Source organism: Chelmon rostratus, chromosome 24, assembly GCF_017976325.1.
Source record: "Chelmon rostratus isolate fCheRos1 chromosome 24, fCheRos1.pri, whole genome shotgun sequence".
Classification (NCBI taxonomy): Eukaryota; Metazoa; Chordata; class Actinopteri; order Chaetodontiformes; family Chaetodontidae; genus Chelmon; species Chelmon rostratus.
The window spans coordinates 12,335,078-12,361,486 of record NC_055681.1 but is presented as its reverse complement, the minus strand read 5'-3'; the positions used below and the strand labels follow the sequence as shown (position 1 = coordinate 12,361,486).

The 26,409-nt window shown below is 46.6% G+C and overlaps 1 protein-coding gene across 1 annotated transcript; it reads right to left on the bottom strand.

Annotated features, from left to right (window-relative positions):
• Positions 1–449: 449 nt before the first annotated feature.
• On the bottom strand, positions 450–13,302 carry rnd3a (Rho family GTPase 3a). The gene is made up of 5 exons (XM_041965860.1): positions 13,034–13,302; positions 12,584–12,671; positions 4,657–4,766; positions 2,897–3,031; positions 450–2,644 (listed from the first exon to the last, which is right to left on the bottom strand). Exons 1-5 carry the CDS (start codon positions 13,181–13,183, stop codon positions 2,396–2,398), a joined length of 732 nt encoding a protein of 243 aa, XP_041821794.1. The 5' UTR covers positions 13,184–13,302; the 3' UTR covers positions 450–2,395.
• Between the last annotated feature and the right edge of the window lie 13,107 nt (positions 13,303–26,409).

Sequence of the window (26,409 nt, the reverse complement as noted above, 5' to 3'; positions counted from 1 at the left end):
GACAATACACACCTGCCTATACTCATCAGTGGCTCTGATGTATTTAATACCCAGGCTTCCCTTTTGTGCATTCGAGCAGACAGCTGTTTTCATTTCCTGTCTTAAATGAGGAAGCTTATTTTTCCTCCTTCTTGTAAATTTCACTTTTTAGTGTCTTGAGCTGCTGTTATGGAAATTTTAAACACATTTTAGACAGTATATCCACATCTGAATATCTGAAATGGTACAGCGGCTCCATAGAAACCTTCCACTCATGGAGGTATTTTATGTCCAGAGCAGACACCTGTGTGACCTCTATCTGATACCTGTGTTTGATCACTGAATAACCACACAGTCCAGTTACCACCTCCGATTAATGTAAATGTGGAAGAAACGGGTGAAACTGTGGCTTCGCTTTTCCATCTGACGTCACGCCTCCTCCCAATGAACAGAAAACACACTTCTTCAATTCCATTTGCATTTATTCTAAAGGGAAAATATAGAATTCAATAAATATTGCGGCAACACCATTGGCAAAGACATTTTGAAGGTGACATCAACATTCAAGAAAAACATGATAATGTACACGGGGAACAGACGACAAATCAGAAAGTGGAGATAAGAGTCAGGCCTGAGCTGCCAAACGTGACAGCTGGCATTTGAACAAGCGAACAGGGAAGTCTGAAAGTTCCATTAAAAGTGCATCGATGCCTATGTTATTCAAACAGCTCCTTAACTGCACTGTTGTTGGACAGAAATTCAAAAACACTGTTTCAAGACTTCAGGATTTGACACCCAGATTCAAATGAGCGCCGCAGGCCTGAAGGCCTGGTCACACCAGAAAGTGTCCCTCTTCACTTGAAGGTGAGTCGACTGGTCGCTAGCAGTGTGTTCACACAGTGTATTCAGAGCCGTTGCTCTTTCGTGGAGCAGTTAATACTCAACAAGTGGATGGTGCAACACAGCTGATGAGATGTGACAGCTTTTTCACTTCCTAGCTGGCTGTTCCCTCAAAAGTCACCCCTGCTAAGACTGATAACGACTGATCAATGGCACAAATTCACCAAATTTCAACTCCACATGAGAGAGAACCCACGCCCTGAGGCTCTTCCATTGTAAAGAATTGATTTTACTGCGACTTCACGCTGTTTTAAATGCCGGTGTGACCGCGCCTTTAGGGGGGATTTTACCCAACGACAATCTGAGCACTCCGGGGAAATGCAAAGCAGAGGGCTCTGATGTGCTCAGAGCCTAATGAACGAGCTTTAATTGTTGCTTTCATTCCCACTCTCTCCCTGACGTGCAGAGGAAGGGTGATTCATAGCTCAAACTGGCTGTCCGCCTGTTAGGACGCACACGTTTCACACAGTTAGTCAAATTGGTTAAATGTTGGTCAATTAAAGCTTTTGGGCCCATTAGGAGTTTTAAAATGTGTTATGGACGTTACTTCTGTTTTTTAATCTGAAAGCACAGGCTGGTGAAAATGCACCGAGTCATTTTACTTATACAGGGGGCTCAGTGTGGACAACTGTTTTCAACGATCTGTCTTCAGAGAGTCGTTTCGCATCCATAGCTGGTAAGGTGAACTAAACGGGCGCGGAACGGCGGAACACACGTGCAGTTAGAAACTCAAAGAGCTCGGCGTGATCGGAGATAACGTTCAGCTGCGAGCATCACCGATGGAACTTAGGGTGAAGCTAAGATTAAAAAAACAAACAGAAAACAAATACTGATGCAGTTACACACCAATGACTTCACATTATACCGACAACATATCAGAGACAGGGGACAAACAGCGTCAGGTTTCCTTTGTGCAGAACTAAGAAAAGCCTCTTCTGACCTCCTCTGCACACAGACTAACAGCTACAGAGCAGGAGTGAGAGCGAGGCAGGTCCAGGCGGCAGCGGCAAGTTGTTGTACAAGCCCTCCGAGCGAAAAGTCTTTGAACAACGACGGCAGCTCCTCTTTCTCTTCCCAGGCGGCAAACCCCCGTCGCCGGCTTTGGCTCGCGTTCAAAAGACCACGTGTTCTCACACCCCTTCCTTCGCAAATGAGCATCTCCTAATGACATCACTCCTCCCGCTCATTTCCTGTTGGCGTGGAAAGCCTCGACCGCATCCGCCTCGTCGTCCCAGAGGAAGCGGGTCACTTCCCCGAGCAGGTAGCTGGCTGACAGATAGCTTCCTCGTCTGGTGGGGGCGGGGAGGGGTGGCCACATGGGTGGGGACGCTACTACGCATTGAGTTTTCATTGGTGCAGAGTATTCCAGTAACATGTACATCGATTGAAGCTTATAAAACCCCTTTCCAGACAAACAAGGGGTCTTTAGCATGCAGGAAAGAGCGTTGCCCCGTAGCTTCCTGCTTACACTGTGCTCTGTCCTCATTCCCAGTCTAATCCTCCTCAGTCCGATCAGTCACATGACCGAGCAACTTTTGGCCTTGTCCTTCCGGAGGTCCGAGGCTACGGCCGCCAGGTCGGGCCGGCCGGGCATGTGCGAAATCCTCTTGTTGCCGCGGGCGGCCTTACTGCGCTTGACGTTTTTGTTGTTTTTGTTGATGCAGGCCAGCGTGGCCACGTGGAAAATGTCTCTGACGCTGTTCTCCGACTGCTGAGCCGAGCACTCGATGTAGGGCGCCGAGATCTGCTTGGCCATGCTGGAACCCTGAGGAGGAAGAGGTCAAATATGGTCACCGCCGGAAGCGAAGGCTCAGGTTAGGAGGAGGTGAACGCATATTTAAGTACTCGCGTCAACAATGATGACGCCAAGAGGATTTTCTCTCTTAGGGATCAGTTAAATGTGGCTTAAAGTACAGTGAGTGATTACTAATGAATGAGTTCAGTCTCAAAACTGGTTTACTGGCTGCATGATTCACTCAAATTTCTGGCGTTTGAACATATGACGTTTTCAACATACCTGATCATAAGAGACAGGTGTCTGTCTGTGGTTGGAGAGCTCCACCAGTGTGCTCAGGTCGGTGCGCAGGTCTGACTTACATCCAACCAACAGCATCTTAGTGTTGGGACAAAACTCTTGGATCTCCCCTTTCCACTGTGGAGGAAGACAAAATCTTGTAATCACGCAGCATTAATTTGTTAATTCATTCAACAGTAGTGAGAAAGAAGGGAAATTATCCAGCACCACTGCTAGAAAAAGGTACAATATGAGCAAAAGATCAGTGTTTAGACCATGTATCAATATAAACCAAGAAAAACAGAAAGTTTGAAAATGATGAATTAGCCAAATGAAGGGTTTAAATATTTGCATGTTGGCCAGAATGACCAAACAGATCCCACGAGGACCACCCTCCCTGTCACACGTCCTTTAAGTACAAAAGGTTACAGCTGCCACTTCCTGGAGCACCCTTACGCTTTGAACCCTGAAAAGGAACCACAAATAATCTGCATGTTTCCTCCCTGACAACAATAAATGCTCTGTGATCAATGGCATTTCTCCAGGGGCTTTAATCTGAGGCTAATGTGCCTCGGGGCTGGCTGGCTGGCTGGTCAGGGGATCAAGTTCATCGACATCCGAAGAGGAAGTTGTTTTGTACCGCGCGTCCATCACTTTTCTGTCTGCACAAACACCACTTGGCTGAAAGCCCCGAGCGATGCTAATTCCAATCCAGACGCTCATTGTCTGAAACATGACCTTTGGCTAGCAAGCAAACACACAGTTTGATCACCTGACAGACACTCAGGGTGCAGCGTGTGAGCGGGCAGCCCCCCCAAGCAGAGCAACTGGTCAGCATGTTCCTAATCACTGCTGATGACAGATTCCAGCATGCAAACCAGGTGAAGGAGGAGATATAATGGTCATCTAGCTGACACCGACGTCTCTAACAATAACGCAGTCGGACATGTGGTGAAATTACACATTCCCATTAAAACAGGACAAACAGATTTTGTTTTTTCAGCAAATCGTATACATTTCGACCTCCAATATGGCTGCCACACATGGCTGCAGCTTGCAGACACTCAGTATGTTTAAACAGCAAATTTTAAATGAGACGGGGGCAATGGGGGGGGCCTCGAAATGCCTTAAATTGTAGTTGTTAGGGATGGATCACAAAGGAGGTGTCACCACAGATGCAGGCATGGGCCAAAATCACCTCCATTGACCCCAAGTCAAGGCCAAACTCTGCAAGTTTGAGCCACCAGGCTCCCGTAGCAAGAAGCACTAAAATACAGGAAGTTCCTTACAAAAGAAAAGCACAAGCCAGGTGTGTTTTTAACTGCAGACAGACAGATGACTGATGCTGCATGTCATGCTTTATGCTCTGCACGCATGTGGGAGTCAACTAGCGCGACCACAGTCATCAGACTACGTCAGGCCACCAGCTCCATGTGAGAGACGGGTGGCTGCACCTCAGTTGAAAAGTCATTCGGTGGAGAGCGTTACTTCCCTCCTCAAGCCGCTCCGGGGGTTTGACCCAGCCACCTCGCAGCCAGTCACACTACAGCTTCACATCTTCACATCACAAGATCCGAGGTGACCGAGGCCACAAAAGAAACCTCTTGACCGCAGACATAGACTCCTGATCCAGTTAAACGCGACGTGGTCTGGATCAAACTGAATCAAAGTGGAGGGGGTTTCAAGGATAATGGCTTCCACTGAGCTCATCGAAGGCTTAATGATCGCCTCCTGGATGAATGTGTCAGCAAACAGCGACAAACCTTTTTCAGCACGCTGTCGAGCGTCTCCGGGCGGCTGATGTCGAAACAGATGAGGACGGCGTCGGAGTCCGGATAGGAGAGGGGCCTCACGTTGTCGTAGTACGGAGATCCTGAAAGAAAAGGAAAACACGAAACAGTGACGTTAAGATTCGGCTTGGCTGGTCTTTGCAGCTGGTGGGCAAAGGACACACACACACACACTCAGGTTTATGCAACAGCACTTCCTCCATTTCATCCTCGTGAATTCAAAGCCTGCAGGAAACACTGCAGCCACTCTGCTTGTGGAAGATTCAGCTTGCGGTTTCCAAAACTACAGAAAACCTCAAACATTTTTTCTAGACTGCATGAACACGGCGCAATCAGCTCTTTAAGCTCCAAAGCATTTCTGACAGTTACTCTCGTATGACATGATTGCAGCTCAGCCATAAATCCATGGCAACCAGGCGAGGAAAACAAATAATGCAGCATCAGTGGAAAAAATGTGCTGACTGCGACGGGATCGCTTGACGGAGAGGTCTTCTCCGGAGAAACGGGGAACTTCAGAGCGAGGAAATGACTCCCCTCCCCAAAAGTGGAACCATGTGTGAGGGCGACACCCATCTCACCGCCAGACCGAAGCGTCTCCGGGGAGGAAAGGGAGGAGGGGGTGGCGTCGTGTCAAGGTGAGTCAAGATCACATGACGAGCGAGGGCCGGCCACACACCAGCGGCTGCCAAAAAATCTGGAGAATTTTGTTTTTGGTAACTGAAGGTTCCCCCTGGGAGGTCCTTTCTAAACACCGCTGTGGAGAAAAGCCAGGAATGCACTGTCATGTGCACACACGCACACACACACACACGCACACACAGGAATCCAGTGATCCTAATCTAAACAGTCTGGATGGGAGACGACACCGTTTAAACAATCTACGCTTCCTTCCAGGCCTGGGCCCCGCAGAACAAAGCGCGACGCCGGCTGATGTGCTCGCAATAAAATGTACCGCTGCAGCACGGAGAAATCTGAACCGTATCTGTGTCCATACACAATCACGTATCCAGCGCGTGAGCCGGGGTTGCCGGGGACGAGGTCGAACAGGCTGATTAGAATTTATCTGGAGGCCGCTGCTCCATCCAACGGGGACAATAACAACACTGTGGAAGCTGCACACGTCACATCAAAATGATACGAGGATTAACATTAGAAATGACCTCTTTGCCATCAGCTAATGTTCGATCGATTAATGGATCGCGTCTTACATTTGCCGATGTGTTTGCGCCTCTGAGAGCGTGCTGAAGTCGCGAGACCTCGCTGCCCCTCTCTTTTTTCAGGGAGCAACAAAGATACAATCCTGGCTAACTTCTAAGAGTGCAGAGTGGCGTTTCTAACAAACCACATTTGGCCGTGCTCACAGACACCGATGTGCGATGCACGTTTACAAGCTGACAGGCCACGGTTTAACGGCCCTTGATTTTATGGGGGACTATTGGGCGTAGGGAGGTTGCAGTGATGGGACATTTTATGTTTTAAGTGTGTCGGTGATGCAATGGCGTGCTCTGGCTCTGAATTCCGCAAGCTCACTTTCCCAAATGTTGCAACACACAGCCGATCCAGGATGTAGCTAATTTGTGCCTTGATGGCTTTTACCATTTCAAAAACAGCCAGGAACTCCACAGAATTAATTATTTTCATGTCTTGAGCTGAACATAATGTGTTTCGTATGGGAGCAGGCTTGTCATTTCCCAGCAACTTTCTGCTTTTCCCGTCACTCGCTGGCGAAAGCCGTGCGATAGGTGACACCACCGAGAGCAAAAAGGCCTGACTTGGGGCGGCTACGATCCAACACAACACAGGAAGTGCGAGGCCAGGAGGAATGTGGGATCCCCCACAAGAATTTATTCCCCATTTTTCACGGCTGTCTCACAATCAATCACGACCGCATTGCATTGTTTCAAGATTTTTCTCGTTTTTTTCCCCGGCCCTCGCTGCCTGGAACAGATCACTGGAAAAATAAGACCCTGCGGCTGAAAGGGTGAGCTGCAGTCGCTTGACATTTTACAATGAATTGATTGTTTTTAACAGCCCGATGGGGTGAAATGCACATATCTGAGTTGCTGGGTGCAGCGTGTGAGGTCTCGCTTTCAAAGTGCCTGCACGTATTCCTGTGAATTCACCTGGAGATTAAAGTATTTATAGCTGCAAATCCTCCGAGTGCATCCAAGCAAACCATTTCAAGCTGCACAACATAAACAGGAAAATGAGGAGCCGTAACTTTCACAGGGGATCAAAATGTGCGCGTGACGTGCTGAACCGTGTGTGTGTGCAGGTCTGGTAATGGTTTTCAGACGGCTTTTAACAGGAGACGTTTTCCTTCTCGTCTGCCGATTATAGCGGAGTCGTAACCGCATCAGGCCTGCGTTTGAGACTAAACTCTGCTTTGAGGTCATCTTCCTGCCAAACGGAAAGATAAGAGGAAATCCCAGAGCTAACACACATAGTGTATACACACACACACACACACACACACAGAAGGACCTGGTGACTGTCATCTAATTAGCTCCTGTCATTGTTCTCCCACAGGATCTCTAAATCTGGAAGGAAGACACACACCCTGTCCACCCTCTCTGTCCTTTAAACACACACTCTCCAGCCCCCTCGCCTTCAGCATATCCTCCCCTGTGCCTCGCTCACAGCAGATGCATGCTGTTGTGCACAAGGACACGAGCGGATACCGAGCTTCCACTGTGGTCCTGATGAAAGACCGAATGGTTTTCCACTGCGAAGTCGAAACTCTTCCAAGATGTAAGAATGTTCTTCCTTCCTGCTTCGCTCGTGTGCTTTTTCAGGCTCGCTTCCACGCCAGCTGCGATGAAAAGCATCGCTTAATGCAATAAATACACATGAAACAAGCTGGAGAATCCATACTGCTATATTCACATAATGTGACTCATTATTTAAATTTCCAGATGTTCCCCCGACTTTCACGAAAAAAAGATCCTGATGCTGCCTGTCTGGAATACGGCTCTGAAATATTGTTTGATGTTAAAGACGTTCCACTTTGTGTAGGAAGCCTGCGCACAAATGGCTCACTAACATGGAAATTTACTTTATCTCACACAAGCACACATAGTCCTGAGGTGAGACAGCTGCGTCTGACAGTCTGGAGGTATGGCAACAGGTCTGCAGGCCTGCTGATTTACTGCATAGCTCGCATACTGAAGCTGAGCAGAACTGAGCCGAGGGCTGGTGAGCATGTGTGTGTGTGTGTGTGTGTGTGTGTGTGTGTGTGTGTGTGTGTGTGAAGAGGCGTTAAGCCTTCGGGAACACCTGTGGAAACAACAAACAGCGACAGCCACGTCCAGCCATCCTACACCACCCAGCTTAAATATATAACCTCCAGCCAGCCAGACGCATTCAACGCACACACAGAGAAGACAAAGAGCAATTTAAACTGAAGTAAACCTGAACCAATATCTGCTGTGGTTGCTGTGGCTACCAGGATGTCTGTTGCTGCTAACGCTGCCATCCTGCCATGTGAAATGTGAAAAGGCATCACGCTAACGTGATACAACACAATATTTTGCAATGCAATATGACACAATATACAACACGATGCTAGATTATGTTACCATTCGTTTATACATATGTGACGATTCAATATGCTACCATAAGATACGATGACGTGATATGTTAATGGAAAATCCAATAAATCCAAATCCATTACAATATGCGCTGATATGATATGCTATGTTACGATAAGACAAGCTACAATATGACATTACGCGATGCGATATCATGATACAATGTTATCACTGACACTATATGTGGTAATATCACTTCATCATACAATATTTCATCTAATATCTTAGTAGCTTATAAATATAAGATGGCTAAATCAGATACTTTCAAATCAGAAAAGTTTTGTGAGGAAATATCTGACTGGATGGAGTGGATGGTCAATAACTGCCTCACTTCTGATCGAGCTGTTTTGTTGACATGTGACCTCCCAACATCCCGATGTGAATGCACCTAAAACACGCTACAAAGATCCACATACATGACCTCTGAAGGTGCGTTCAATGACACTCAAGGCCACACTGACAACAAAGTGTGAATCAACATGGGTGTTCACACAGGCAGCATATTTGAGCAGGTGAACGGAAGGAAGGGGGGGAGCCAAGAATGCAAGGTGTTCAGCGTTAAGACCGGACGCGGAGTCTAATGTCAGGTGTAACATCACACAGAAAGCCCTGCCACGACATTAGAAGACAGGAAGTCTTTTAATCTCTCCCAGGATTGCACTGTCCTTTAGCTCAAACACTGTACAACCACTGCTGGCTCAAGGCTCTCTCGCCAGTCGGCAAATTCCAGCGTGATTCAATTTCCCCTTGGAAACGAGGTAGGGCTTAGTGAACCACGCCACTTCTCTTTCACTCCGCCAAGGATCTGGGCCTGCTGGGTACAATAGGGGTCTTTGTGGAGGAGGAAGTAGAAACCTTTAGTCTGAGGAATGCCAGACATGCAGCTCCAATTCGCTGAGCCCAGAAATGTGATCCAATGCAACAATGGCTGCCGACAGGGGAATGGCAGGGGCACAGTGTGTGTGTGAGCGGCAGAGGGGTTTACTGAGTGCATGGAAAAGTCCCACAGCCGAGCTGTCCAGCAGCACGGGGGAAACGGCACATGCAACATGCTCTAGAAACGACAGAGGGAAATGATAATCCGGGCTGCTCTAACCAAACTCTGTCATTATGCATCTCCCTTTCAAAACTTCATCTGACTTTCTTCCCGTTTTTCAAAGTGGGTCATCTTTTAATGTGCAGAGTCGGCAGCTGTTCAAGTCAGCTCCAAACAAAAAACAACAAGAACTTTCCCCACAAGGTTCCCCGGGATAAATATTATCAAATGAGATCCGTGGGGTCTAACGCGCCTCTCTTTGGGAGGCCTTCATGTGAAAATGCCTGAGAGCTCCTGCGTTTTTCTGGTGAAGAAGTTTTTTCTATTGAAGCTTTTATTTGTCCTTGCTTTGGAAAGTTTTGCAAGAAAGTCGTAAAAGTTGCTTCCTGCAGTCTCTTCCAGAAACGCACTCTGAATATTTCACCAATGCAAAGGTGCAAAATCTCTGTAAACCAGCCTTACATGATTAGCACGGAAACGACTAGCTGCATGACAGAAAATTTTAAGAAAGCAATGGGTCAGATGACTGTGTCACGTGGAAGAGATCGCCTGTCCTCAAGAATCCTCAGAGAAACATAAATCTGACTTCCATCAGCTCGACGGATCATTTTAGCGTCCATCAGCTCTTTGTTTTGGTTTCCCGGCCTGAACCTTCACTGTTCTCACGGCGTCGTTTCCAGACACAACAAGCAGCTGCGTTCAGACCTGCGATAAACACACCGAGCGGCTGAAACTTAGCGACCAGGTTTTGAACATCAGCAGAACATCTAGCAGCGACAGCCAGATTCTTCCCATCAGGAGGCGGCTGACAACACACCGGCGCTAACAGGAATACTGGACGTCCAGTTATCATGTGGCCAGACACATGAACCTAATTAAACGCTAATGCTGCTCTGGATCTCTGCTGGACTGTTTGCTAACACATTAGTCATTAGCTGTAAGTGTGTCAGTGCTGGGTTTACAGATTGCAGTGCTGCCCCTGTGGAGGGGGCAGGTTTAAGAATCAGTAAAATTGTAAAAGGGCCAAACATTCGCTGGCTGCAGCTTCTCTAAAATGATGTTTGCTGCTGTTCACTGTTTTATACGACTAAGAGATGGGCTCTGGGGAAGAGTGATGGCCATTTCTGTACCATTTTCTGACATTTTAGGAGTAAAAAAAGGGAACTGCCGAGCATAAAGATCATTAGCTGCAGCCCTGTCTGAAATTACCTTCTTACAGGTGTTGTGATGTGTTTAAGCTCTTTCAGCTCAGGAAAATGAGACGAGGCCTCAGGGCGCGGAGGGACGGGGCTTGTTCTGTTTACCCTCCTCCGGTTTGACTCTCAAACAAACACCTTTGCAGCTCAATTAGTCGAGCGGGCAGACAGACAGACAGACTAAACCGCTTCCTCTGCCGGTGAAAGAAGTGCGAAGCATCAAAGGCTGCGCCTCGGCCCCCGACGGGCCCCACCCTGAGTCTGGGAAGCAGAGCTGGCGCAGAAAAGCAGGGTGGGGGACAAATGGAAGGCAATGCAACTGGCAGGCATTTACCTTAATGACCTGAATTAGTCCCATCACCCTCCCTTTTAAAACACACACACACACAGACACACACACACACACCAGGCAGCTCATTAGGCCACTCATCACTGCAGAACAAAGACAGTGTGTGTAGGTGTGTGTTTGTGAGGGAGGGGGGTGGCAGTCCAGAGTGTTTGTCTTCAGCTCTGCCTCCTGGTCTTTGTCCGAGTGCATGCTGGGGTCACACACACACACACACACACACACACACACACACACACACACACACAGCCCCCCCTAAGCACACCTCTGGAGATAAGAGATCGATTGGATTGGCCATGGCCGATGGGTGCCTCTACAAAGGGACCAGTCAAGCCGAAAGCTGTATCTATCAGTCACTGGGTGTGTGCATGCTTGTGTTTGTTGGGTGGGGGTGAGGATTGAAGGGGGTCTGGCTCCATCTCAGACCCACTGATCTAATAGGAACCGCGCCCCCCCTGCCCCCCCTCCGCTCGCTGTTTTATGAAGCAGAGAGAGAAAAAGAAAAATGGCTCCAGGCGTCCGGCCAACACAGCGCAATAAAACAAAATTCTCACTCTGGGCTGGCTTTCATTTTTTGTCTTTCCACTTGGACAAAAAAAAACACACGCAGGCTGTAGGAGTGGAAGAATTTGAAATACGAGCTCCTTGTTTTGCTCGCTTGTGGTGCTACGAAGCCTGAAATTGAGGATTATCTGCTGACGCTTTCATAAAACAGCAAAAATCGAACTTCAAATGAGATCCAGCCGGTGTCGCATTTGTAAAATCTCAATTTGTAAATGCTTTGTTTCTCTTGAGGAGGACCGACGGTTTCGCGCTGGCCTTCGCGTTTGGAAAAAAGTTACTCAAACATCGCTCAGGAATTCCAGGCCAGAGACCCGCAACAGCTGGCTGTCGACTCGTCCCCGCCCATCACACCCACACACACACACACACACACCAAATGCTCGCACACACGCAACATACGTCTCACTCACGCCTGACTGCTGTGCTTTTCACTGCTCGGACATTGATGGATGGGGGAGCGGGTTTGTTTACACACTGAAACACACACAGGGCATGCAGCAGCTGGCTTGGACCCTGAACACAAAGTCCAACCAGCCGCCGATGAGCGCCGGACGGTCCGAGCACGTGTTGCACAACACAACTTTCCCGAAAACCCCCGACAGGGAGATTTCCAAAGTGTGTTCTCCAGATGGAGAAATCTGCGCCCCGTTCGGCCTTGTCATTATCGTTCCTCGCCTGGTTCTGCTTTAGCTTTGCTCAGCTGGGAGGAATTCAGAAACCAAATCCAGCACCATGATGCGTTTCTGTTTTTACACTTAGCTGTAATACTAAGCATTTCTATGTAGGTAAAAGGTGAGCCGCTTTCACAATCTGAGGGGAAACATGTCTGGCTTGTAGGAACAGGAACTCCGGACTATGAGAAAGGATTAACCCAGCTTTATTGATTAAAATGGGTCAGAGATTAATTTCATTATTCAAAAATGCAAGCCTGAGCCTCTTAAAGCTCATGATTCTGACATTTCCGGGGAAATACCTCAGCCGCCCATGTTCATTTATGAGGATGCGGCCAAACTTGGATGAAACCGCACCTCCTATCTGATCATCTCTAATCAGCAAGAGAGCAGTCTGCATGTCCAGAGGGGTCACAGAGGGCTGGGACATGTCCCGACATTTCACCAGAACACCCAACATGGAGCGGAGGAGAGAGGGCGACGGAGGGCGTAGTTACCTGAGGTGTCCCACAGACTGAGCTCGATCCTCTGGGTGTCGATTTCGAAACTGGCCGTGTAGTTTTCAAACACGGTGGGGACGTAGCTCTGCAGGAAACATGGACAGAGGCCACATTAGACAGGACAGAGTTTAGGCTTTGGTAAAAATGAGCAAAATTAAGCTTGAAAACAGAGTGAAAACTGCAGTTATAATTACCTTAACAACAACTAGGAGCAAAACTCAACTAGCATCATAATCCTGCAGCACTGTTTCCACTAATGCACCTAATAACAGCTGCAACACACACTAATATACATGCTTCATATGGGTAATACACATGCATGTCCTTCAATCTGTCACATCCATCTCCACTAAAGCACGACATGATAGGCTATCATGGCAGCCTGTATTAGTAAAATCAGGTTAATTAGCATGATGCTCATCAGTGTGCGGGTTTGCAGGGTCTCACCTCAGGGAAACAGTCCTTGGCGAACACGTGAAGCAGGGCGGTCTTCCCGCACTGGCTGTCTCCCACCACCACTATCTTACACTTCACACTCTGACTGGGATCCATGCCGGATTTCAGAGATAATTTCTGACACGAGCGTCTCTCCTTCATTGATTTCAGCCGGGGTGAAATGTAAAAAAAAACAAAACAAAACAAAACAACACGAGTCCGGTCTTGCGCGCGCGAGAAGCGTCGAGATGTGGCGACAGATGCGGTCGCGCTGCCTCCCAACTTGCCTGCCTGCCTCCCTCCGTGTCTCCGCCTGCTCTGAGCCGGTAAAAGCCATTTGCTCGTATTTATAACGTCGCAGGAGCCAATGGCAGCAGCCCGGATGAGGCTCGTCCCTCCCGCGAGCCTCCACACAGCGGCCTGCTGGACCCGTCCGCCATGATGGCGCCCCCGCTTGGACTACGCTTGCCCGATACTTTTACACCCAATATATGAGAGATAATTAACATCACAGTGAACAGAGGAGAGAAGTAAATTCTTACGATACTTTTTTTAAAGTATGCTTGTTAAGTTCAAGCGGTTGTTACAGGACAAAAACAAAAAAGGGGCAAGAACACAAAACAGGTGAAACAATAACAGAGGAAGGGCAGCCATTTTTAAATAATAATATATAATGTTTTTTCTAGTAGTGATAAAAATGGTAAAAATTCAAATGTGGGACAAAGCCCTGCCTGGTTTAGGACTTAGTCTGAATATTGTTGATGTGTAAAAATGAATAAAAGATACAAATACCACAAACTCTTAAAAAAAAAACATTATACCACGAAAGGAAAGGAAATGAACTCATAAAGCTACTAGCTTGCTTTCATAAAGCAAAAGCTTACTGCTAACTACTGTTAGCTCTGTTTCATGAGTCCTAAATCCAACCTGATACCATACCATGCTATGATATTCAAAATAAACTTTTAAAACAACCAAATTTAACGAAAAATAAATGTTATTTTAGATTAGAAATTGTGTAAATACCTGAAATGAAAGTTTCTTCTCACCACAAGCTAAAGCTTTAGCTTGTTTTCTACCAACATATTCCTCCTAAACTGAGTTAGTATTGTACTTAAATTGTACTTACATACTTAAACATTCACATTCAAAACTCTCAATGCTTTTAATTGGGATGTCTTCCCCAATTCAGGTGCATGTATACAGTACAAAATAAGAATGAGAGTAAACATAGAGAACATAAAAATAAAAACAAATAAAACTTAAAGAATGGGGTTGGAATATAGTCTTTAATTACTCATTTCAAACTTGTTTACTGAGGTTTTGCTGATTACAAAATCTCTTTAAATTCACCTAAGGCGCTAAAGTGTTGCTCTGCTTAGCGCCGGGAGAAATAATCCACTAATTAATGTATTCCTTATACTTTACATTTTAAACAATATGCTAATTGTGGCAGTTTCAATACAAAAGGAGCACAATAAAGGTTCCCGAGAGGGCCCCCTAATTCACATGGAGTCAAATTTGATCTCAAGGTGACGCAGCAAGACATCTTATTATCATCGATCTTTATGTTTTATACACAATCAGCCAATTCTGACACAGAATGAGCCCCCAGGTTGCATCTTAGCTGAATACTGTGAGCAGGGATTGTTCGAGTCACAGACAGAGAGGATTTTCTTTACGAACAAGTGAATTTGAAGTCTCTGCCACACAGAGAACCAGTACACCCAGTGAACCCAGTACCAGATGCTGCTTATTTCCAGTGAGCAGCCCTGGTAGTTTCCGCTGAGGATTCCCTCATTATCTGTGAGTTATAAACACACTTATTGCGGCATACAAAGCCAGAGAAAACACATTAGCGTTCATCCAGATCCTCATGAAAAGACACAGGGAAGAGAGGAAAATGAAAACTACATTTCCCCACAGGCTCCACAATGTGCCACATTCCCATTTTTCTGTCTTTTTCAGAGTGCGAACAGGCACCCTTCTGCTCTCAAGGCCTCGTCTCTCAGCCTTCGGGCTACTCTCCCAACACGACATCACTGCTAATTTTACAAAAATGGGAAAACAGCAGCATGGTTCTGCATCAGCTCCCCCCTCTGTGGCAGAGTGATTGGACTCTCAGTGTTGCTGGCAGCGTTTTTACAGCGAGACAGCTCCACCCTGCAGGCTGTGTGGTGGGAGCCCCGTCTGTTGTGTGGGAGCTGTGCCTCCAGGACACAACACTGCCAGGGGGATTTTACTCACTACAGCACTGCTATTTGGCCGCCATCCCCGCGCCATATGCATTTGACCTCATTCAAATTCTGAATCAGAAGATTATGGAGATCTCACCTGCATGTGTTGCAAACCACTCATTTTGTGCTTTCTGCTTTGTGTGTTCGTGCTCCCTATCTCATCTGCTGTCCCTCCTCTGGTCGTTATCATGTCTTTATGTTCAAATAAATCCAGCTTGCCGAGATTGAAAGGGCCACGGCGGAGGAGACAGTGAGCAAAACCACATTAACTGAGGTGTTTACACACTGCGCCCCTGTGCCCTTCCCCAGTCTTATTCAGGCTGACTGCCTGTGTGTGTGTGTGTGTGTGTGTGTGTGTGTGTGTGTGCTGCACTCTGCTATAGCCTGCAGCGTTGCCAATCTCACTTGGGTGAAGCCACACATTTGGGACAAAGTGAGAGCGTGCAGATTGAAGACATGCAGAAACATCTTAAAGGAAAATTGCACCAATTTATGTCCAGGACATCACCAATCTGTAATGCACAGAATTTATTTAAAATGTGTTCATCTTTTTTTTGGTTCCTGCAATTGTTCAGATGAACATGCAGTATACTCAGCATTAAACTGGGTCTTTAACCAGCTCGGCAGTTGCCCAAATACTGTACATGGCTCCCAGAATAGAAATGAGGGTACCACCTGTCTCTGGTCACATGGTGCTGTCAATGTCTTGTACATCTTGTAAATTTCCACGGGGGCATCAAACGTTAACTACCCCTGATCAGAGCTCATTTTCCTTCAACCGCCTTAACTTTTATTGTCCTGATATTTTTATTTTCATGAGGCATCTTTGCTGGCTTTGAGCAGGAGGAAATAGAAGCAGGCTCGTCTTGTTAAGGCGGTCTTATTTTGGAAATCATGTGGGTTAACAGCACATGTAGCGCAGCATCTCCTGTGTTCCAGAGATGATCTTCAGGCATCCTTGACTGAACCGTCAATAAGCTCAAGCACTATATATGTCCTTTGGGAACCCTTTTACCACATATAGCAACCGACCATCTTCGCTGCCTGTCACATGCAATAACATAATGCAGAGATGCCCTTGGAAAGTGAGGGATTTCTAGTAGCTCCTGTGAATGTATGTGACAACTGTGTAAAAGCAAGTCACTGAGAGCAAATAGAAGTCTCAGACTGAATGATTTTCAATGCTCAAACTCCAATGTATGATAACAAAATAGTGATATACTGCGCTTTTTAATTAATACACTGTGATGAATACAATTTGAAGCGTAGATGCTGTATGCTGGATGACCCCAGTCTATTCCCATAATGCTTTATTACACAACTAGGTCAGCACATATCTACCTTGCAGTATTTTTAAAGTAGTTCATTGTTCAATGTGTTGGCACAGTAAAAAAAAAGGATGTGGGAAAAGGTCTGCTAACATTAACTCAGCAACAGATATTTTTAAAGCTATAAATAATTTGAATTATTCATACTGAAAATACCTCAAAGCAGCAATGCTGTAGTTCCCAATGCTTAACTGGCATCCGTGTGTGTTTTGTAAGGAAGCAGCCGTCGCTATCTGCGATATCCTGCGCAGTTCAGGTCTGGGTCACGCACCGGTGCACATAACTCTTCCTGTGTGGGAAAGCTGCTCGGAGCAGCAAATGAGAGGGATTTGCCACATTACTGCGGTGATCTCCAGAAATGTTGGGCAATCACGGGTCGCCATTTAAAAAAATTATGATTAAGAAATCTGCTTCCCCGTTCTCCAAGCAGGTCACGGGATGATTAAGAGTGAGTAACAAATGATGGGAGTTTGATCCAGGTCTGAGGTGGTTTATAGCCGGCGGGCCAGCAGCGCCGGAGGTGTGTGACGAGTCTAGGTCACTGGGCCGCTCTCCCTCTGCCATGACGGCATGCTGCCCCACAGTTATCTCTGTCGACGTGCATTCCATCAGCGGAGCGCTGACATTTACTGCCGGGGCCCGAACGCAGCACACATTCGCTTGTTTCGGTTGGAGAGGGATTTCCTCGACAGTTAGTCACCGTGACTGGGAAATTAAGGGCAGATGCAGAACAGTTCAGAGGGAAATAGTGATGGATGTTTTGCTCTTTATTCAAAAAACAAGTGCACGCACCATGGGATGATTTGGAGTATATTATTGCTGCCTCTTTGCCTGTGTACCCATAAAAAGGAGGCTTTTATCTGTCAGAGTGTTAAGATGGAGAAAAATTATATAAGTAATTAACTTGCAGATCATTTTTTAGACAAAACGAACAGTGACATAACCTCTCAATCATCCTTAACTGCCCTGTCCACTGTGTTATGGCTATGAATGAATAAAATCTTCAAAGTGCCTCTGCAAAATAAAATACAACACGCCGGTTGTTTGACCTCTGCTAACATTCTGGCTAACTGGCCCTGCCTTCAGTTCTCAGCCTTGATCTTTGGCTGACAGCAGCGGGGGGCTGCGGTCTGAAAGTACTCTCCTCTCAGAACAAGGAGAGGTGTTATTTTACACCAGCTGAGCTTGTGAGCGACCCTCATGTGAAGTGCGTGTGTGTGAATGCACGCCCGAACGTCTTCACACACAGATCATTTTCCCTAAAATAAATGTTATCATTTGCAGCGACACACATTATAAGTATGATGAAGAAAAACATGGAGGGTGAGACTGCATGTGCTCAAATAATCCTGCTGAACATGCAGAAGTCAGCTTTAAAGACAACTCGCAACCCCAAGAATGAGTGTAGCCGGCAAATGCTAACTCTCGGCTTAAGATGTTTGGGTTAGCTCGACATGCTAACATTTGTAGCACAGATTGGAGCAAGTGATGTTGAATCCTTTTTTTTGTTGCATTTTCGGTTTTGGAAAGTTGAAAAAACCCGACACACTTAAACATCCACAGCTGTGATGTAACAAGTGCTTCTCAGGGTGGTGGTGGTGTTGATGGACAATCAATTACACCCACAGGCTGCTATAACCTCGCTTCTTTTCCAATGGCATCACTGAACTTTGCTAAATTTCGCTACAACCCTGCTGTTGTGAAATCTTGTCTGACTTTGTCACATCACGGTGGAGAAGTTGCTCTATTTAAAATGTTATCAGTGTTGTGAAATCGCTGTCGTGACATCAGCGTATTTGTACATTTTTGTCTCCTGTGAGTTTCTTTGGATCTGGTGCGGACTGGAACACAGAGAGCATGACTGAGCGCAGCTGGGAAGATTTCCAAAACTCCTTTTAGCATCAACAACCTCTTATGAAGTTTTATTTTCCTGTTTCCAGAAACCCTCTCGGTTCATTCTGTTCTCATTTACGGCTCAAGCTTTCGTGCGAGTTTTCCGTATTGATGATCGGTTCGTTTTCTGGTGTAAACGCCGTTGTTGATGATGTCTTATTGTGTTGAAATCACTGAGGATCCCTTAATCTCCATTTCCAGTCATTATGAGTAAGTTATCCAGGGTCGATCTCTTGAAACTTTCACAGGAGTGCACAGCTTTACCAAACAGTGTGAGTCACCTGCTGTCGCTCAGCATTGCATCAGCTAAAATACAGCACCAGAGCCAAAATGTCTCATTTAACAGGTAAACTGCCAGCGGGACAGTCTCACACGACTGAATTAGAAAGATTCATTCTTCTATTGTGGGCTTTCTGGTGCATGAAGCAGTGGTAACTGACTGGAACCCCCTAATGAATCCTAATAAGCTTCGGCTCCTTTTCCTCCCCCTTTGGCTTACAAACACATGACATTTTGTTTTAATAAACCATTAGCTTAATATCCTCCGCTGAATGTACTGTAGGGCAGCGAGACACACACACACACACACGCATGCAGACAGAGGAGAGAGGCAATAGCGCGTGGGGCAGAGTACAGTAAGCCTGTCGAGTGTCTCCCGTCAGTCATTATGTCTGTTCAGGCATGGATACACACACTGATGTAATGAGGCACGGTGAATGTGTTCAGTGTGTGTGAGTGTTTAATAGATTGAAAGATGAATCATCGCAGGGATGACCTGATTCTTCAGGGAAGTTTGGGCATATGTGGGTGCGTGTGTGTGTGCGTGCGCGCGTTTGGGGCTTAATGGTGCATGAAATTACGTCTTCATTAGCATCTCCTTAAGATAAACCACATGACGGGACAATAATCATATCTGTCACTTACATGACAGAAACAAAGGACGTTTGTGAGTCTAATCATTAAACGACAGTGAAAAGATTATTAAATCCTTTTGTATCGCTTTTTAATTACACCTGTGATGATGTGATTGGATGGAAACATGGAAAACTGCTTCCTGAAAGTGAGCTAACATTACACCCACACACCGTAAAGCTGATAATGAAGCGGCAGCATCAGTTTACCTTTATATAAAAGTCAGTCTGCCTGTTTAAAATATTTGTTGCTGTTTTTTGACTTTTTTAGTGGGATTGTGAATGCATTTACCTCAAAAACGTGACAGGTAAAGCAGCTACATCAGCTAATATATAGATTTTGGTGGTTGAGGATGTTTTGTGTTTCTGCATGCACACACATAGAATATATCTGTCCATCATTCACAATATTTTTAGTCGACGCAATGAAAACTCCCATTTTCAGCCCAGTTCTGACTCTACCCTGCAGCCGCGCCGTCTGGGATCCAAACCAGTCCCTGCTGTAATCCCTCATGCTCCTCGGAAATGTGCGGCCGCTGTGCGAGGATGTGGTTTTTCTTTATTTAACGACCGCGCGCAGACCCACCGCAGTCACCTCCACGAGTCAAATCACATCACCGTGCGATCCAGATCTGAGGGATGATGGGGGCTCGTGATGTGTGAGGTGCAGATGAGGGTGACAGCCCGGCAACGGCCTCCGGTGTCACCCAGCTCTTTATCACAGTGACGGCGAATGAGAGGCTCCGTATGCGCTGCGATGATTTTAATGCGAGGACTGAAGTCTGCCCTCAGATCTCAAACACGCAAAACAGAGATAATGCGACCTCGGCTGTCGCTGTCATCTGAAGCTATGAGACTGATGCTAATGCTGACATGTTTGGCTTCTCGCGTCTCTCTCAGGTGGCACAATGTGCCCGTTGGCTGCTATGTTGGAGGTCCTCAGCTGTTAATGACAGACATGAGCTGATTGCATTTCTGACCGTATGACCCGGGGCATCCCATGGTTTTGATGGGGCTCAGTTTCAAAACGCTGCGACTAGATTTAGCTCATCATGGAGACAACCAATCCCTTTATTAAGGAAGAAAAAGCATCTAATATTGATGTGGGCGGTGCAGCTGCCATAAAACACTATATACTGGTTTAGTCTGGATAAATTAAGATTCAGAATGAAAAATGTTTTGTAGTTTGCTCATCTGTATTTGACTGCAGCTAATAAAATGATGCATCCAACAAAACTAAAGCCCAGCAGTCGAATATTTGCGAGCCTGGTGTGTCGCGCTGGATGAACGCATTTGCATAAAGTTGAAAATTTGTCGTGATTATGCAAATTCATCTACAACGACCGGTCCGTCAACTCGCCGAGCCGTATCTATCATGCACCACCCGTCAACGGATCCAGGGTGTCTGCACCTTTAGCTGGCGCGTCCTGTGGCGCTTGCCTATATTCATTGGCTAGCAACAGCCTTGACAACGACACATTGATTGATTGATGCAGTGTTGAATTCATTCACACTAATTTTAATCAGCTGTAACCTTTACTTAGCTAACCAGACTGGCCTTGTTTTTTAATCACATTTGATTTATTATGTTAATAGAAGTTAGTTGTGGCACAATAAGTGAAGAGTTAGACAGAAATCAGCCCTCTAATGCTCTTAAAAAGGCCTCTACATCCACACTACAATCACCTCTGAAATCTCATGTTCTGGCTAAATATAGCGAACAACCAGGCCATCTCACTGGCCCATATATGTGCTAACTCTCCAACAGGCCTATATGAAAGAGCCAGACATGGCGGCTGGGAGGTTCGAGAGCCTCTTCAGGGCAACGACGTGCTGAAGCGACGCTTCAGATGATTAAATGTTCGGTTAGTGTTTTTCTTTGTCTTTGCATTTTGTTGTGTTTTTTCGCAGCAAACGAAAATCACAGGTGCAGATAACATGATGGCTGGATTCCATTTAGCTGCTGATGCTGACGAATTTGATTCATTCATAATTTGTTAAATCATTTAGTTAATAATATGTACAATTTGTAATTTGTATATATGATACAAGACAGAGAAAAGCAGAAAGTGTCTTCATCTTGGGGGCATTACAAGCAGATATTGGCGTGTGTTGCTTGGTGAATTCTTTGAACGATTACTCGTTTATCAAGCGCCCTGATGGAAATCGATGGTTCCACTAACTGTTTCAGTGCTGCTGTTCATTGAGAAAGCACCATTGGCAGCAGAAAGTAGAGCATCACTGTCATCTGGACTCCTTCCTGTCAGACCAGAGCATCACAGAGCCTCCTAAGAGCTCTTCTCTTTGTCGGCACCGCTGTGATGTTCATTCGATCTTTGGAGCTCCTCCACAGCTCAGCCCTGCAACCCGCGCCCCCCCTCCCCGCCTGCTGGCAAGCCTCGGCGCTGTGGCCTGGAAATCAGCGCCAGACATGGCGAGGATGCGGCGCGCCGAGCCAAGCCAGAACGCTGCCCAAACTGACGGAGGGAGCTCGGGAGGGGGATGGGTGTGGAAGGAGGAGGCGTGATTGTGTCAGCATCTGCGAGGGCGCATTTATCTGCAGGGACGCGGGAATCCTGCATGCAGATATGAGAATATGTGGATATTTCGATGTCTGTGCACACGCACAACAGCCAACAGGGATATCAAACGTCTTTCCCGGCGGTTTGGGTGAGACGAGGCTGAAAGCTTGGGCTGGAAAATCAGATGGAGGCATTCTGACCCTGCTACAGCTCTGCTGAAGCAAGAGAGCAAGAGGTGTGCTGTGGGGTTGGAGGCGCTCAAGTGGTGTTGCTGGGATGTTGAGGCTTTGGGGCGGGCAGGGTTGGGGGGGGGTTCCTACCAACATTTCTTTGATCTACTGAAGTGGCCTGAGGTCTGAGCAGCCTGCTGTGGGTTGCACAGGCGGGTGGAGGTGAGTGTAATTCACGCACATAAAAACCAAGGTTGCACATGAAAACACGATAGTGCACAGCCTCGTGCTGAACAGTAATTGTTTTAATGAGGTTACATGTCAGGTGAGATTAATATCAGAGGCAGTTTAGGACATAAATCACACTTGCACACACACCTTTGTCTATAAACACTGTCATTCAACACTTTCTCACACACGCTATTACATGTGAGTCAGAAAGGTGGTGTGTATGACAAAGAATTGCATTGCTGATAAGAAATGATGGTGTGAGTCAGAGATAAAAGCAGTGTGTATGAGTGTTACACGCACTGATGATGGTTTCAACAACCATTTGCTGCAAAATACAAGCACGCAGCAACAAAAAGACGATCAGTTACATTCCACTGAACACAAAGTTAAAGGTCGCGCATGCAGTTCTTGACCACTAGCGGCGCTGTCGAGCAATGTTTTTAAGAACGGAATGCAGGTGACAACAACACATTCCTGCCACCGGTTTCACGCCTTTCTGCTGATCGACAGTTGGTGGTGGTTTTGTGACAAGAGGAATGGCAATGTGCCGAGAATGGCAGTGAAGAAGAAGACAAAGAAGTTAATAAAATGGATGCAACCGAAGCATCAGAAATATCTTTTAAAAATCGCCGCTGCAGATAGAGGCTGAAGATCGTCGTATTCGCTGTGCTTCGAGGATCCACACAAAGAGTTTTTGTGAGAAACGCTGAATGTAAACAAAGCCCTGCTTGTTTACATGACATCTCCGCAGGGGGGGCTTTCATCACATACCTCCAATTTCTGCACATTTTCTTCAAATGGAGTTTGGGCCTGTGTGGGAGAGTGTCGAGGCGATTATGCGAGATTATGGAGCCGTGCATGTGAGCGAAGCGTGATTTGTGACTCAAACGGCCTCTCATTAAATTACTATACTCGACACACTCTCATGTTGACTAAACATTTGGCTGTCTAGGTGGCAAAACCCGCCATTTGTCCTTCAGGTGGATGAGAACAAACATGAAAATGACTAGCTGTGTTCAGTACAGGGCAGGGCAGGAAAGCATCGTATGCTGCAGAGGTGGTAATGCAACGAGAAAGTGCATTATTGCAATATTGGGAGAGGCAGCCTGAGCAAACAAAGAAATTCCTTGTAAAACAAGGGTGATATCACACAGAGTGCATGTGACACAACTGCAAATGCAGCAGAGAGTTGGTGGGCCGAGGGCGTAGCTAAGAGGGGGAAATGTCACTTGTCTCTCCCCTGATTTCGGCCTGTCTCCACTTATAAAACTCCCATAAAACCAATAATGTTGCGCAGATGTAGACATTTTACCCGTGAGCTAACAGTATAGAAGGCGCAGTATGCCGGGAATGCCTTTGATCAGGGCTTTATGAAGGAGGCGGCCGCTTTGATGATTTTGCTGACATTTCCAGGAGACTTTAAAGACCCGAGTCGGGCTAATCAAATCAGCGTGCTTTCCCTCTCTTCGGGGTTAAGTAGCATGTATGCGGCCGGCCTCTCAGGAGTTTGGCTTTTTTATGGCTCGGAGACGAGGAGCCACTGTGTCTAAGTGCTTTTTGAATTAATGAAAAGATGCTTGTGTTTTCTGCACAGACACAAGTCTTTCTGCACACGAATAAGATGCACGCTTGCAGCAGCGGTGGAGGAAGCATTCAGAGCTTTTACTGAGGAAAAAGTAGCTGCATATAAAAGTCATGCATTCAAAATCACAAGAATCAGTAAAATACTCCACCTCAAACTTTTGATATTTAAAGTATCAAAAGTACTCAGTCTGCAGAGGGATCCTCTTCAGAATCACCTACATCATATTATTGGAGTATAATTGTATAATAAAATTGTACAGTACTTGAGGAAATGTACTTAATTATATTCCACCACTGATTTGATTCAGAAATATTCATTCCACCATTCATTTCTGACATTTTAACAGTCTGAACTATCATTTCTTCTGCACTGATACTGTGTTTTCATATATTTGCATGCATGTGTTGTATATTCTGTTTAGCTGAGACCACAGACCTGGTTAGACTTGTTTGTTGTTTTACAGAATCTGTTGAACTTTATCGACGTGGCGGACTTCGTCTGTATCTCTTGTCTTTTGTCTGAGCATTAACATTTTGGGCTACTTAAAGCCGCCGCCATTCATCTTCACCGTGCGACTGATTTCGGATGCCGGCGGCATACAAATGCGCTCATCACACACCTGCATGTGCAAACGCACCCATGCTGGCACATCCTGTTGGCTCAGTAGGCCGCTGATGTATTCACAACCTTTTCTTACACGCCGCCGCCTCTCTCTTCCCCATCTGTCCCTTTTCTTTTCACCGTTTAGACCAGGCAGACCTGAACCCGTCAGAAAACACTGGTGTGGATCGAGCGAGGAATGAATTATACAGGGATTCATTTAATGTCATCTGCTCCCAGTGTAATTATGTAAATCTTTCCATTGTCAGGGGGAACTGGATTTCTTGGACTTCTCTCTTTGGCTGTCACGGGAAGTAAACTGGCAAAGTTCTCACTTTCTTGGGTCCAACTCATTGCGGTCCTTCATACCGTGTAATTGAACTCACCACGCCGATTACACGATCTGAACCTTCACACCGCCACAGGTTTCATCATCAACCTGGGTTCCTATCGTGGTCAGTGCAGCATGTGTAATGGCCGGCAGAATGTGAGATGCTGCCGCTGATGCCGTCTCCGCGGCGACTTCGATTTTGAAAATGCCCAGGCCGTCAAATCGCACAGGTGCTTTCACACAAATCTGAATTATTAGACCCATTTCTGGAGTATTTTCCCCTCCTGGACGCATCCATAGACACTTTAAAATAAGACAGACTGCCTCAAATAATCCACAGGCCCACAAATCATCTGATGCCACCTGAGAAATGTGCCTCTCTCCGGCCTCTGGTATCTTTTGTCAGCTAATGGAGCTGAGAGATGAGGGCTGAAATTGAGACGCTCTCCCACAAGGCAGCATAACCAATCATCTGATATTTTGGACCAGCTGCAGACGATCGCAGCAGACAGCGAGACACTTCTGCCATTAAGCCTGCGACTGAGGCTGAATCTGCCACTTTCTTCACAAAGCTTTTATTTTCTTCATTCGGCGAGTTCTCCCTCCCACAGGACCTCACAGGCTCAGAGCTACCATTCCTCTCTGAAATCTGCACCATTAGATTACACAAAATAGAGACACGGGCCTCTTCAGGACTCCTCTCCCCCTGCTAACCGTCTTTATAAGATCAGAACCAGGACTGTAAGGCAGTGTGTATATGATATATACATCACAGCTGGTTCAGAAGAAGGTTCAGTTATAATTCTTGATATCTTAAACGACAAGAACCGGAAAAGGAAGCAAACCCTGAAAGCAACCCTCCAATCAGGGTTTGAATGAGAATTAGTCCCAGAGGCCTTTGCGAGCATCCACAGGAAACCACGCTGATTTTCTGTCCTGCGTGAGATCGTGCGCTGCCCCCCTGTCTCTAAACATCCAGGTGCAAAATAATGGCTCGAAAGTCAGGGGAGGGCACATGTGGCGTCCGTGTGTCGAGCGCCGCGGCCTGCGGTGTCGAGGTTTAATCACGTTCCTTCTTCACACCCCGCTAACTGCGAGCTTTTTGAAATGGTCGGAGGAGAGCCAGATAATTGCGCCGACGCTTCCTGGGTCGGCTCGTGAGGGAGGGGGAGGACGGAGCAGATGATGTGCGGGCAAGTGGGCAGCAGGTCAGGAACTTCATAGCGCCGCTTCATTGCAACCTGGGTCTTATTTTCAGTGTTGATGGTTTCGTTGGCCGTGCATCAACTGGCTGATCTGAGAACAGAGCAGCACTGTTACAACAAAGTCTGGGAGGACTGGCTGTACAGGCCAAGTGTTGGGCCAGATTATCTGCTGCTGGCTGCCACGCCGGGGATTTATTTGCTCACACGACCGCATACCAGTCACGGACGGAGGGATGAGACGAACACGCGTGATCAAAACGGGGCTGAGGCTCGTAACAGGAGTACTGCAGCTCTGACCTCGATTCGAGGCACAGCAGTTCATTAAACAAACCATAATGATAACGATCTCAACCCTGAAGTGATCACTGTTCCACA